At 38.9% G+C, this 15098-nt stretch overlaps 1 protein-coding gene across 1 annotated transcript; it reads right to left on the bottom strand.

Annotated features, from left to right (window-relative positions):
• Window positions 1–11687: 11687 nt before the first annotated feature.
• LOC130728061 (adenine/guanine permease AZG1-like) lies at window positions 11688–14549 on the bottom strand. Its single transcript, XM_057579393.1, has 2 exons — window positions 13519–14549; window positions 11688–12912 (listed from the first exon to the last, which is right to left on the bottom strand). The coding sequence occupies exons 1-2, from the start codon at window positions 14342–14344 to the stop codon at window positions 11981–11983; spliced, it is 1758 nt and encodes a 585-aa protein (XP_057435376.1). The 5' UTR covers window positions 14345–14549; the 3' UTR covers window positions 11688–11980.
• Window positions 14550–15098: the final 549 nt, after the last annotated feature.

The following is a 15098-nucleotide window of genomic DNA, read 5'->3' as shown; positions in this document are numbered from 1 at the left end:
GGATTGGTGTCCTTAATTGAACCCAAGTCCATAGATGAAGCTCTTCAGGACAAGGATTGGATTCTGGCCATGGAAGAAGAATTGAATCAATTCTCCAAGAACGATGTTTGGAGCTTAGTGAAGAAGCCTGAGAGTGTCCATGTTATTGGAACGAAATGGGTATTCAGAAACAAGCTGAATGAGAAAGGAGATGTAGTCAGAAACAAGGCAAGGCTAGTTGCTCAAGGCTACAGCCAGCAGGAAGGAATAGACTACACTGAAACATTTGCTCCAGTAGCAAGACTGGAGGCAATCAGACTGTTGATTTCTTTTTCAGTAAATCACAACATAGTTCTACATCAGATGGACGTGAAGAGTGCCTTCCTAAATGGTTATATTTCAGAGGAAGTCTATGTTCATCAACCCCCAGGTTTTGAAGATGAGAAGAAACCAGACCATGTGTTCAAATTGAAGAAATCACTCTACGGTCTGAAGCAAGCTCCCAGAGCATGGTATGAGAGACTTAGTTCATTCCTTCTGGAGAATGAGTTTGTAAGGGGTAAAGTAGATACAACTCTTTTTTGCAAGACTTATAAAGATGATATCTTAATTGTGCAAATTTATGTTGATGATATTATATTTGGTTCTGCTAATCAATCTCTATGCAAAGAATTTTCTGAGATGATGCAGGCTGAATTTGAGATGAGTATGATGGGAGAATTAAAGTACTTTCTGGGAATACAAGTTGATCAAACACCAGAAGGAACATATATCCATCAGAGCAAGTACACTAAAGAACTTCTGAAGAAGTTCAATATGCTGGAATCTACCGTGGCTAAGACTCCAATGCATCCTACATGCATTATGGAGAAAGAAGATAAAAGTGGTAAAGTATGTCAGAAGCTCTATCGTGGCATGATAGGTTCACTTTTATACTTAACTGCATCTAGGCCAGACATACTATTTAGTGTTCATTTATGTGCTCGTTTTCAATCAGATCCAAGGGAAACCCACTTAACTGCTGTTAAGAGGATCCTAAGGTATCTGAAAGGCACCACTAACCTTGGCTTGATGTATAAGAAAACATCAGAGTATAAGCTTTCAAGTTACTGTGATGTTGATTATGCTGGAGATAGAACAGAGAGAAAGAGTACTTCTGGAAATTGTCAATTTCTGGGAAGCAATCTAGTCTCATGGGCAAGCAAGAGGCAATCAACCATTGCACTATCAACTGCAGAGGCAGAATATATCTCAGCAGCAATATGCAGCACTCAGATGCTCTGGATGAAACATCAGCTGGAGGATTATCAGATCCTTGAGAGCAATATCCCAATCTATTGTGATAACACTGCTGCAATCTCATTGAGTAAGAATCCTATCTTGCATTCAAGGGCAAAGCACATTGAGGTAAAGTATCACTTTATTAGAGATTATGTATAGAAGGGCGTACTTCTTCTGAAGTTTGTTGATACTGACCATCAATGGGCAGATATCTTTACAAAGCCCTTAGCAGAGGATAGATTTAATTTTATTCTGTAAAATCTAAACATGGACTTTTGTCCAGAGTGAAGATGGATCAGAACCTCTGACTATGATACTTCTTGATCAGAAGATGTCTAGTCCAGAAGGTAACTCAATCAGAGTGTGTGTACCCACTGGTACTGACTCTGAAGCTGAGACAGCAACACGTGTGTCAGTATTTCTGATGCATAGTTCCTTGTGCCCGTGTGACAGTCTGTTATGATTGCATGTAGATGTGCTTCTCTCCTGTGTGTGATTTGTGTATTTACTGTTACTATCTATCTTTAATTTTCAACCGTTGATCTTAAATTGCTTTTTGAATCAACAACGGTTATTTGTCAAAACCCACTATACACACACGATCTCTTTCACTTCCGGTTTTTACTCTCTCTCTCTCTGCTATTTCGAAACCGCTTATCCTCGTTTTCTCTCTCGATCTCTCTTCATCTTTCAACCTTCATCTTCTACCTCAAACCTTCAACCGCTTCAAAAATGGTGAGTCAAACCAGAAGAGCTACTGCAGATGCAACCCAGTTCCCTCACATGGTAGTTGGTCTAGCAACGGGTCGAAGGGGCCCTGAGAATCCGACACAAGATCAAGGTCAAGCTCAAGAGCAGATTATTCCAATTGCAGAACGGGGCTGTGCCGTTCACTGCGTATATGCTCCTGAGGAACTTCAAGTCCTGGCAGAATGGAGATTCGACCTCGACAACCTGGCTACAAATGGGTATGATCTTCGTCCTGAAGTCCAAGTTCAAGGTTGGGGAAATTACTTCAACAGACTTCGAGGACCGGTGTATGATAAACTGGTCAAGGAATTCTGGAAGCACGCCGACTGCGACGATACTCAGGTGGTATCTCACATTCTTGGAAGAAAGATCATCATCACAGAGAAGTCCTTCGTGAACTTGCTGGGTGCAGAAACTGCTTTTGGGTATCGTTTCCAATTCACGGAATCAAAGCTGAAACCCAAGACGAAGGATGAGATCAACAAGGCCCTGTACACCAATTACAAACCGGGCAAGACGAATTACAAGGTGATGGACCTTCATCCCAAGCTCAGGATCTGGCACAAAATTTTGCTCCACTGCATAAACCAGAGACCAAAGGGCAGTTCCCCAGACTACATCAACTTCAACCAGAAGGTGATGTTGTTCTTCATCCAAGACCAGAAGAAGATCTGTCTTCCCTACTTCCTGTTCTCCTACTTGAAGGAATGTATCCGGAAGTCTCGTACCACTGCCTCCATCAAGTCAGCGATCAAGTATATTCCCTTCGGGAGACTTTTGTCTGATCTCTTCATTGAGAGTGGCCTCATTCAAGATCTGATAAATGCTGGATGCACAGAGGATCTGACCACCATTGTCAGTGATGTCTTCACGGCAAATTCTCTAAAGAAGATGGGCCTAATCAAGAAGAAGATTGCTCCTGCCCATGAAGACACATCTTCTGAGATCAGAAGTAGAAGGATGCCTCTGAATGACTACCCTCTGTGGACACAGGCAGACAATCCTGACGCCATTAGGTGCTATGTTGAAGACCTAAGGGCTCAAGGATTCGAAATTGATCTCGATGATTTCTTCAGCAGACTGCCGCCAGCTCCAGAGTTTCCTTCTCCTCCCAAGAAGAAAGTTCAGAGGAAGATGATCCTAGAAGAATCTTCTGAGGAATCAGATGTCCCTCTGATCAAAAAGAAGAAGGCTGGTCAATCCAAGAGAAAGCAAGATGAAACCAGCAAGCCTGATGATGGTGATGATGGTGATAATGAGGATGGTCCTCCTAAGAAGAAGAAGAAGCAGGTCAGAATTGTGGTGAAGCCTACTCGGGTAGAACCAGCTGCTGAAGTGCTCAGAAGGACTGAACCTCCTGCCAGAGTGACAAGATCATCAGCACATTCAAGTAAGTCTGCAATTGCTTCTGATGATGATTTGAATTTATTTGATACACTCCCCATATCTGCCATGCTCAAACACTCTTCAAATCCCCTCACTCCTATTCCTGAATCCCAACCAGCTGCACAAACCACCTCTTCATCACATTCCCCAAGGTCTTCATTTTTTCAACCTTCTCCTACTGAAGCACCTCTCTGGAATTTGCTCCAGAACCAACCCTCTAGGTCAGAAGAACCAACCTCTCCCATTACCATTCCATACAACCCATTAACTTCTGAACCCATCATTCTTGAACAACCAGAGCCTATCCAAACAGAACCTAGACCCAGAACCTCTGATCACTCTGTCCCAAGAGCATCAGAACGTCGAGCTCTCAGACCCACGGATACAGACTCTTCCACCGCCCTTACACCTGTATCCTTCCCAACCAATGTTGCTGACTCTTCTCCCTCCAATAACTCTGAATCCATTAGAAAATTCATGGAGGTCAGAAAAGAAAAGGTGTCTACCTTAGAAGAATATTATCTCACTTGTCCAAGCCCTAGGAGATATCCTGGCCCTAGACCTGAACGTCTAGTTGACCCAGATGAACCTATCTTGGTCAATCCTTTACATGAGGCAGACCCTTTGGCTCAACAAGCTCACCCTGCCCCTGACCAACAAGAGCCTATTCAACCAGAACCTGAACCAGAACAATCTGTGTCTAACCAATCCTCGGTTAGATCACCTCATCCTCTGGTTGAAACTTCAGAACCTCACCTTGGAACCTCTGAACCCAATGCTCAAATGTTTAACATTGGCTCTCCACAAGGTGCCTCTGAAGCTCACAGCAGCAATCACCCAGCCTCTCCTGAAACCAACCTCTCCATAATTCCTTACGCTCACCTCCGACCCACATCTCTCTCTAAGTGCATTAATATTTTCTATCATGAAGCCTCTTTGATGCTACGCAATGTGCACGGTCAGACTGACCTAAGTGAGAATGCTGAACGTGTGGCTGATGAGTGGAACAACCTGGGCACTTGGCTAGTGGCTCAAGTTCCAATTATGATGCAGCTCCTGCATGCAGAGGGAAGTCAGAGGATTGAGGCTGCAAAGCAAAGGTTTGTTAGAAGGGTGGCTCTTCATGAACAAGAACAGAGACATAAGCTTCTTGAAGCTATTGAAGAAGCTAAGAGAAAGAAAGCTCAAGCAGAAGAAGCTGCACGTCAAGCAGCAGCTCAAGCTGAACAAGCCAGATTAGAGGCAGAACGACTTGAGGCTGAGGCTGAAGCCCTTAGATGCCAAGCACTTGCACCAGTAGTGTTTACTCCTGCTGCTTCTGCTTCCATTCCAGATCCTCAAGCTGCTCAGAATGTTCCTTCCGGTTCTACTCAGTCAAGCTCATCCAGACTCGACATCATGGAACAGCGTCTTGACACTCATGAATCCATGCTAATTGAAATGAAGCACATGATGATGGAACTTCTGCGTCGAACTGATAAACCCTAGTTTTAGGATCTCTTCGTTTTTCTTTTTCTTTAACGTTGTTTTATTTTGTTAACTTCTGTTTCTTTTTATTTAATTATTCTACTTTGTTCGTTTGTGATTATCTATGCATATCTATATATATTTTTTGTCACATATGTTTGCTAAAATCTTTTTATTTATAATCTCTTTATGTTTACATCATACATTCTTTCCATAAAAGTCTAGAATGGAGGATCCCTCCTCATTCTTCTGCACTCCTGGCGCTGCTCTGACCTATCCTTCTCCAGACGCTCCAGTGCATGCTGGATGTTGTTGAGCCTGTTCTTTAGCTCATCCCTCTCCAGAATCTCTTCTGCAGTCTTGAGCTTCTCTTCCAAACTCTCTTTTTCTTCCAGCAGCTTGAGTTCAAGCCGGCTGAGTTCTTGCACCTCCTCCACGAAGGCAAGAAATTCCCTCAGGTCTCTCTTCAACTCTGGACGCAGGTCCTCCTCCAGCAGTGTCCGTGTCAGCTCCGAGATGGTCGTTGTACCCTCTGGATGCCTGATGTTCAGGAACAAGTCCTCCTCGAAGGCCTTCTTCCTCAGCTCTTCTAGTGCTACGATGTATGATGCCATTTTTTTTCCTTACTGAAAATTGTTCGAGGTGTGAAGCTTACCTCTCTCTCCAACGCTTTATATAGGCTTCACTTTCTCTCTGGAAGTTAATGCTCCTACGGTTTCTCGAGGTTAAGTTCTTGGTAACTGACCCTTCTCTTTACTCCCTTGACCGGTGGTAAACGTTCTTCTCTTGCATTAACTCTTCTATTTATTTCGCCTAACTCTGATTCTTGCATAGTTTTCATTTTCCTTAAACTTAGACCTTCTCTAAGGGGGAGTACCTTGTACTTCAAACTAAGTTTTTCACACCCCAAGCTTTTTGCTTATGACAAAAAGGGGGAGTACACCCAGTTTTTGATGTGTAAGATGTGTTAGTGTGATTTATTTTTTCTCTTTTGGAGAATTTAAGAGTTCCACCTTCATGACCATAGATGTGTCACTGGGCAAATACAAGGAATACATTTCACTTCTTCTGAAGTGATTCTAGTTGACTCTGATACTCAAGACTCTGATACCTTGTCCGTGACTCTGATTACTTATGCGCTCTGATTACTCGATTTTCATCTATGTCATAAGTTTTTCACTCTGAACTCTTATATCATTTAGCTCAGAATCTAGACTTTACTAACGTTTTCATCAAGTATTAGATTCAGGGGGAGCTAAGCTCAGAATCAAGCAGTGACTTGAATTCAGAATGAGCAAGATAAACTATTCACATCAGGATAAGTATTATTCTATATCTCTAAACTCTGAGTAAATTTAGTTTAATGTTTAAGAATTGTTCATCAAAAATCTTAGTTTTGTCATCATCAAAAAGGGGGAGATTGTAAGATCAAGTTTTGATCTAGTAGTACAACTCTATGTTTTGATGATTACAAGTTAACCTTTTGATATGAACAATTGTGGTACTCTAACGTGTTTCTCTGAGTGTGCTATTTACAGGCTCTGACCTCAACTCAATCTCACACAAATCAGGAACACTGTGTATAAAGAGCAACCCAAGCAACGCTTTCGCATTCACCATGTTCAGTATGAACAGTGGAAAAGCTTCAGAAGTTCTGAAGTTATACAAACTCTGATGTGGACTCAGTCACTAGAAGTTCTGAAGATCCAGAAAGTCTGATAACCAAGAAACACTGAAGGCTCAGATATTCTGATGGTGTAGAAGACTCTGAAGATCTAGAAGCTGATTAGTGAAATTCTGTTGTCCAGAAGCAAGATACTCTGAAGACCATGTTCTTCCCTCTGAGCTCAGAACCAGAAGAAACAATGGTCAGAGGATCTGGGCTTTCCCTCTGACTCTGATCAACCGGCTTCACAAGTTCCAATATGAAGCATTCCCCTGATCAGAAGTCTCCTAGGTTTAAAGGTCAAGTCGCTATCCAAGTACAAAAGCAATTGTACCTTCCTGACGACCTACCTAACAGTCTCAGACACAGCAGAAGCTGGATTTTCCAGAACTGCCCTCCAACGGTAGCATTTCCCATGCAACGCTCAACCCTAATCCTTGGAGTATATAAAGAGGCTGAAGACTGAAAGAAAAGGCTAGAAGCATTCACATACGCGCAAGACAAACTTAAATTCTTCTAAGCTTTCTTTCATCTGAAATTCATTGAGTTTACTATTAGCTTTTTAAAAGCAAATCTCTTGTAAACAATTCTTTGATAAACAGTTTGTTTAGTTCCTTTAGGAGATCAAGGCTGATCGGATCCTAGAGAAGACTAAGAGAGTGAATCTTAGTGTGAGCTAAGTCAGTGTAATTGTTAGTCACTTGTAGGTTTCAAGTGCAGTTGTAACTCTTACCTGATTAGTGGATTGCCTTCATTCTAAGAAGGAAGAAATCACCTTAACGGGTGGACTGGAGTAGCTTGAGTGATTTATCAAGTGAACCAGGATAAAATCCTTGTGTGCTTTTCTATCTCTTATCTTTAGCACTTAAGTTCTCGAAAGATTTGTCAAAATCTTTAAGGTGGAAGTTCTATACTGAAAACGTTATTCAAACCCCCCCCCCTTTCTACCGTTTTTCATACCTTCATCATGAAACTAAACCTATCTACTGTAGGTCAATTAAATTATTTCATTATCATGATTTCTATATTTCGATTTGTCATTTCAGTTTATTCAACTCAGAATTTCTTGAGAATCCTAATCTTTCATCCTTATATTGACATTTTTATAGATATTTTTATCAGTTAAGGTATGTCAATCATACTAAAGCCATAAAAAATAAATTGACTGTGCTTATGAGATATATAATCTGAATATTAAAATAGGTACCAAAAAACTACTCAAACAAAAGTTAAATAGCAAATTGGTATTTAACCATTGACTATCAATTTTAATTTTATTGTTCCATTTTTAATTATATTTTTAACTTTATTTCTAATTTCAATAAGTTTAGCATAGTTCCTACGTCTGTTGTTGTTGAGTTTATGGGGCGAGTCTAATGAATGATAGAACATAGGAAGATTAAATTGACATTGTTGTTATTTTGTAAGCAATCTATTAATTATTTCTCATCCCATAGAAAAGGACAAACATATGAACACCGAATGGCTCATGAATACTAATTATTCTACTAAGAAATTGTTTGGAAAAGAATCATGTTATCTTAATGGTGGTATTGTTTTATGAAAATTTTACTTAATAATACAAAGACTGAACTAAAAAATTCTATTGTACTCAGAAAGATGGCTTGACTCTCTTGATACCAAGGTAGCCAATGGAATAGTCAAATGAAGTTCCGGATGAAAATGAGAGTGGTGATAATAGTGAACCACTTTCTATGTCAAAAATTTATATCCTGAATGGTATTGTTAGATCACTCAGAAACAACTCTAAGGTGACAACTCAAATCTAACAAAACATTCAACATGGAAGTCAAAGTCTACTTTCTACAACTCTCTCTTTTGCTGCGTCATCTTAATTGATTTCACAATATTGAACACACACCAAAATAGTCAACAATGGTGACATCCTAAACCAAACCAAAAATATCTAAAAGTGCACTTTGGACATAGATCACATTTTATTAAAAAAAACACTACAGTCTGAAAGGGGGAGACTACAATTCAAGGTTGTTAATTGCTTGTAGAGGTTCCTTGGCCATCAACATGGTTTCTTTGAATCGGTGAATTTCTGCTTCGCGTCAAGACCTTGACATGGGAGATTCACACATTTGTGTTTTGTTTTGGTACAATGTTTTCTACAAATATTTACATTGAAAAGATTTTTAGAGAATATATAAAAGCAATTTAGTTAACCAAACACCAACACAGTATAACAAAAATAAAAGTTGTTTTAACCATTAGAAATGTTAGATTGTTGAATCCTCGCAAAAGTTTCTTGACTCGATTGATTTGATTCTATGTTGGAATTGGACATTATATGAAAAAGGTGGATTTATGAATGTTAAACTTATAGAAAAAATTAGATGAGAAAAAAGAAAGAATTAAAACATTGATATGTAAGAAACTTACTTGTGTCGTTGGTCGAATATCCATAGTTTGATGAATTATGTTTGCGAGCTTTATCTTTCAGCCTCAATTTGAGGGAGATAAACAATGGTTCTTTTGCAAACCAAGTTATCTATTTTTTAGACTGAGGCATATGCAACAATGCTAAAGTGTGAGAAACCATTTCAAAGATAAAGATGTTTGAGTGGGTAATTGTGTGTTGAGATGAAGACATTTTTGTTATTTATATAGTAAGTAAATGAGAATGAAGTTGTAGAAGTGGAATGATTTTTTCTCTTAGATTTAATTATTTATTTTTATGTCATAATTAGATACTTTGATGAAGGATTTTAAACCAATTTTGAAGGTTACAAATTTTTTAACTTCTTCTCAATTAATCTCTTAATTTTTATATAACTTCTAAATTGCATTAAAGGTTATAGGAATTTGAATGGTTTTTTTTTTCCATTATTAGACACTTTTTTTGGTAAATAATTATTAGGCAATTTGAAGTTGTTTATGAATTAACGGCTTGTTAGAAATGAACAGGCTTGATCGTGATGAAATCACTTTCCTTAAAGTATTTCAAGCACTCTCTGAATTTCGTCTTAGAGTTTGGATGCAGGAATACCTAGGATAATCAGCCTTGATTCGAGTTTGCACAAGACTAATGAAAACTCGAAATGCAGCGAAGTGTTTTCTGGAAAACAGAGGATATGATTGTGTGTTCTGAAGTATGAACATGCACTGTATTTATAGGCAAGAACAGAACAATTTATAAGGTTGCGACCCTTCATAAATTATGTCTGTTACCAACAAATATGTGAATAATTGCGACCCTTCGTGAACAGGTGCAAAATTCGAATTCTAAAACGAGCAAAACAAACGGACGTTACGGCAATCGCGTCGTCGTCGCCGTCGATGCGTCTACAAGCCGCCACTAGCGCCTCTACGCCCATGCCAGTGGCGACACCGGCGAGGGGTGGTGTGAATGGAACATGTGACATAAAAGCTTGGGACTACCAAACCATGCACATGTGACACTATATCCTCTCTTTATCTCTTTGTTGAATGGTTGGCATTTAATGATATGTAAATGCTTTGAAAAGTTGCTCCACTTTCTATATGGGACTTCATTCAAATCCATTCAATGCAAAATCAACACACTTGTCATTTTGAAACATTATGTCATTATTACTCCTTGAGTAATTATTACAACACGACTGAGATTCAATCTAAGTGAAATAAATTGCATTTTTACAAAAATATCCATACTCAACTTTCATAGTTTTTTGAATTAATTGTGAATGACAAGTTTGCCCCTAAGGCTGCACAAACTCTCCCTTTATATATAGTATAGATAGATAGATAGATAGATAGATAGATAGATAGATAGATAGTAACGAAGGAAGTATGTAATAAATATTGTAACTTAGATAGTTTATAATATGTCTTTGTTACAAATTATAGTGCAAGTTAGTGTTCGAGTATGAATCTCCGAACTTGAATGTTGACTTTGATTGAACTTTTTCTCATTTGCTCTAATGAACCCCTCTAACCCTCTAGTTATTGTCTCGTTTATTGATTGATATTTGGTGGTGGATGTTTATAAGACACTTTGACGCTCAAATCTGCGAGACTGAGAGAAAGAATATAAATGTTATGGTAGAATGATTGACTGAATGAGTACCTGAATATGTATTTTATTCTCATATATATAGTACGTTGTTGTAAGCCTTGAATGATTAAATTATAAAAGGGATACAGACAAAATAACCGATTCATATCAGAATTTAAATTTATCTTATTGTAGTTAATAATCCTAATTCTCATTAATATGTGGGACCTCTTTATATAGGTTGGTTTGTGTTATGTTCCTATTATAAATATGTCATAACAGTTTCTCCCAGTCCGATTATAAATTTATGAGATGATCGACTTCTTGGTTCAAGGTAATCGCAAACTATTCTAACACACGAGGTCGAAACTCACATGAGATACTCGAGTATCCGAAGTGATAAAAATTATTAAGAGACACCCTTTTCAAAATTAAGAATTATGGTTCGATTTGTCTTAGTTCAAGTGTCATTTCAAATGGTTTATTTACCCGAAGTCCTTCGAATGGGAAGAGCCGCATCTGTTTGTGAAGTGGTTGTTTGACAAGGTGCTTGCCACTTGGATCCTTCACATTGTAATGATTGATACAACGCGGTCTCCAAACATTCGTGTAATGGTGAGCATGCAAAAGTCTTATAAAATTAGGACGAAGGGCGTCATTTTTCCTTCTTTCTCTTCTTCTAAAAAAAAATAATAAATGATAAAAAATATTAATTTAAATGAACAAATAAAAATATCAATTTTTATTTAACCTGATTTCCAGCACCGGTTTTGGACCGATTCAACTGGCTCTAGCATCTATTGATTTTTTCAAGTGACCGAATCGATTACAATTGGTTCCAAATAAGACTGGTTAGACCAATATCGATCCAACTTGTATTCTAAAAAATGCTTATTTAGGTGGAATGAGTGTGAGGGAAAAAATTTCCAACTAGCTTGAAATAGTGTACGTAAATAAAGAGCTCATAAAATTTGATATGTTAACACTTTCTTTTTCTTTTTTCACTATTTTTTTCTCATCACATCATCTGTCATATCTTTTACATTTTACTTTTTTTATTCTTATATTTCATTAAATGAAAGTGTATTTAAAGTGTGTATGTATTATTTTCCGAATTCGAGTATAGAGGGAACTCTTAACTATTTGATTCAGTGATACATTGGAACCCCACAAACACATTCATGATGTACCAATATCAGGTCAACAACCCACAAATTAGATATCCAACATTGCTCCGATTTTCATCATGCACATATCCTAATTTTCACACACATCTCATTAATTCCCTAATTCATCACTTTCCTGCTTCCCCCCACCTCTACAAAAGAGTAACATGAAAAGACACCACGATGCATCAAAAAGACAATATGTTGCAAGTGCATATTTAAGTTGTTCAATTATATATGCTTCTATTCTATACATATCCCATCTACGCTTAAATTTAATTTCTAAACTTCGAGTGCTTTATGCTCTCCTTGGTCATTCTCTACATGATGATTCCCATTCACATTATCTTCATTGGATATTCCCTTCAAGCTCTTCCTCATAGTCACGTGCTTTCTCACAAACTCCTCAACCCATTCCCAAACATGCAAAACAATGTACGTTCCAATCCCCCCTATCAATCCATAAGCAATCGAGTACGTCAACGGCATCAGCAAGATCGTCACAAACGCGGGCACAGCCTCCCTCATGTCATCCCATTGAATCTCCACCACACATCTCATCATCATCACACCCACCAAGATCAACGGCGGCCCTACTGCCCACGGTGGAATCGACGCCAACAGCGGGGTAAAGAAGAACGCGAGGAGGAAGTACGCGGCCACGGTTAAGGCCGTCAGCCCCGTACGTCCTCCCTCACGGATCCCTGTGGAGGACTCGATGAATGTCGTCACGGGTGACGTCCCCAGAAGAGACCCCACCACGATGGACGACGCGTCGGCCATGAAGGCGAAGTACTGGCCCTCGAAATCACCGTTGATGTCTAGAAATCCTGCGAATCTTGCCATTGAATATAATGTCCCCGTAGTGTCTAAGATATCCAGGTAGAGGAATGTTAAGAGTGCCTCCCAAAACGTGCTTTTTCCGATTCCGTTAAAGCTTAACGCCCCTGCAGTGCTCTTGATCACGTGCACGTCCACCACTTTCTTGAAGTAATGGAACGCTGCGTTACCTGAGTCAGTGTCTGGGAACACGGTAACAGCGGTGTTCCTGAACCACGAGATCATGGTGACGAAAACGATGCCATATATCATTGCTCCCTTTATGTTTTTCATCATGCAATAGGCTATGATCACGAACCCAACTAAACCTAGCCACAATGTTGGACTCTCCATCCTGTCCTTCAAGCACAATATATTATCTGAGACTGTCCCACCTGTAACAAAAATATAGTAATTAGTAAAAAAATTGATTTATCTTATTTATTTATTTCTGAAAGAATCTTTAATATGAAGCATTTTTTAGACAAGGTATCTGAGTTATTTAATATGCTTCTTTTAATATATTCTTTATTCTCTATTTGAATGATGACAAGGGGCTTACGAAAGTGAAAGAATATAACTTAGTAGCAAGGATAATCTTTCGTGTACACTTTTTAGGGTAGATCCGACTAGATAAGAAAAGAGAAGATATACATGATATATAATATGATTGATGAAAAGAATGATATAGAAAAAAAAGTGTGTGAAAATATATCCATAATTGATGATTCATGTATCATTATTGGAGTGGCAAAATGCTAAAAAACATGTTGATAATAACATTGCTCTTTTGAAAACTTAAAATAACTGATGATGAACCATCATATTGCATAGTAAAACACACATATAAACATGTACGTTTGTGGAGCGTTTTTTTCTTCTCAAGCTTTCTTCTCTGACATTTTCATGTTTGTAAGAAGTAATTTTTCAACAAGCTATTTTAGTAGTTTTTAATTTTTAAAGGAGGAGGAATAATTCTGATGGCCATTAATATTGCTCACCTGGAAGCAAGCTAACGGTTCCGTTAGCTGCTGTTATGACCGGAGCTAACGCCGTCAGATCAGATCTTGGGCAGCCACCAAGTGTCACAAGCGTTGATGGGCTGGATCCAATGAGCCCAATACCTTCACCATTTTGAAGCCCAATAAAAGCCAAGAAGAGACCGATTCCAGCAGAGGATGAAACTCGGACGGGTCTTGGAACGAGTTTAGCTAGCTTGGCGCGAAATCCAACGGCTGAGATGAAGAGGAATATCAAGCCTTCTAAAAAGATAGCCGTTAAAGCTGTTCCATATGGTACAGTACCCGACCCGTGAAACCCGACAACCGAGTAAGCGAAATAAGCATTTGCACCCATACCCGGTGCAAGTGCCAAAGGGAGGTTAGCAAATAGGCCCATCAGGGTGCACCCTATGAGGGAGGAGACCACCGTGGCCACGATGAGGTCTCGGCGAATCCTCTCCACGCATGACGCGTAGCCCGGGTTGACGGGCGGGTACTTGCATGACTCGTCGGGTCGGATTACCTGGTGAGTTGGGCCAGTACATTGGCTTAGTGGAATTTTTGGGTTTGAACATATGGGGATGCAGTCTGAGATGGTGCAAGTTCCACCGGAGTCCGCGATGATGCTCGCGTTGACCGCGAGGATGTAGGCCATGGTGAGGAAGGTGGCTGTGCCGGCACGAAGCTCAGTGGTGAAGGTGGTGTTTCGCTCTGTGAGCTTGAAGTGCTTCCCAGCTCGGCTCTGAGCCGCGAGGGAGTTAAGCCGAGCTGAGAGGGAGGGTTTGGAGTGTGGAGAAGATGGTGGTGGTGGTACTGCAAGTGCCATGACGAGAATGGTTTTTGGTGAAATAGTTGTAGTACTAGTAAGGTGTTGTTATGCGTGTATAAATGGTGGTGTGGTGCTTGAAAAACTGAAAGTGGAGAGAGTATAAAAAGAAGAGGAGGGTGTTTTTATGGGTGGTTGAGGGTATCTGAGTCTACTGGGAATAATGGAGGTTGGTGTTACGTGTGGGGATCTATGTTCATCCTACTATGAAGACAATATTTATATTCCTTGGGAACTCTTGGACCTCGCCTCCATTGGCTCCCCTGATGTTGGATTTATTTTTCCCTCTTAAATCTTATCTTTTTGAATACATGAACTAGAGAATTGTTCAAATTGTTCAAATCTAAAACCCACACATATCGCGGGTGATATAGGAATATAGGATTTCAAGTTAGATGGTTGGTATGAGAATACAAATTCAAATTTTGAAAAATTAAAGTAATTTGTTGAGAGGGATAACTATAATTTTTTTCAATGAGTGGGATAGGAAAAAAGAAAGAATAGATGAAAGATAAATGAAAAATATGATGAGTGATGTGATAAAAAAGAAAAATGAACTAAAAAAAGTTTGTGAAAATGGGATAAAAAAAAATTTTGTAAAGGGTAAATATATAAAACCCTTTTGAATAGTATACTTCCAAAATATGATATAATTAAAAAGAAAACGTGGGATCGTAAAGTTTATTTTTTAAAATAATATTCCAATATGAGTTTTATTCTCTTTTAAAAATATTATTTAATTCATATTTTTAAT

Source organism: Lotus japonicus, chromosome 1, assembly GCF_012489685.1.
Source record: "Lotus japonicus ecotype B-129 chromosome 1, LjGifu_v1.2".
In the NCBI taxonomy this organism is placed as follows: domain Eukaryota; kingdom Viridiplantae; phylum Streptophyta; class Magnoliopsida; order Fabales; family Fabaceae; genus Lotus; species Lotus japonicus.
This window is presented reverse-complemented; position numbering and strand designations above follow the sequence as displayed.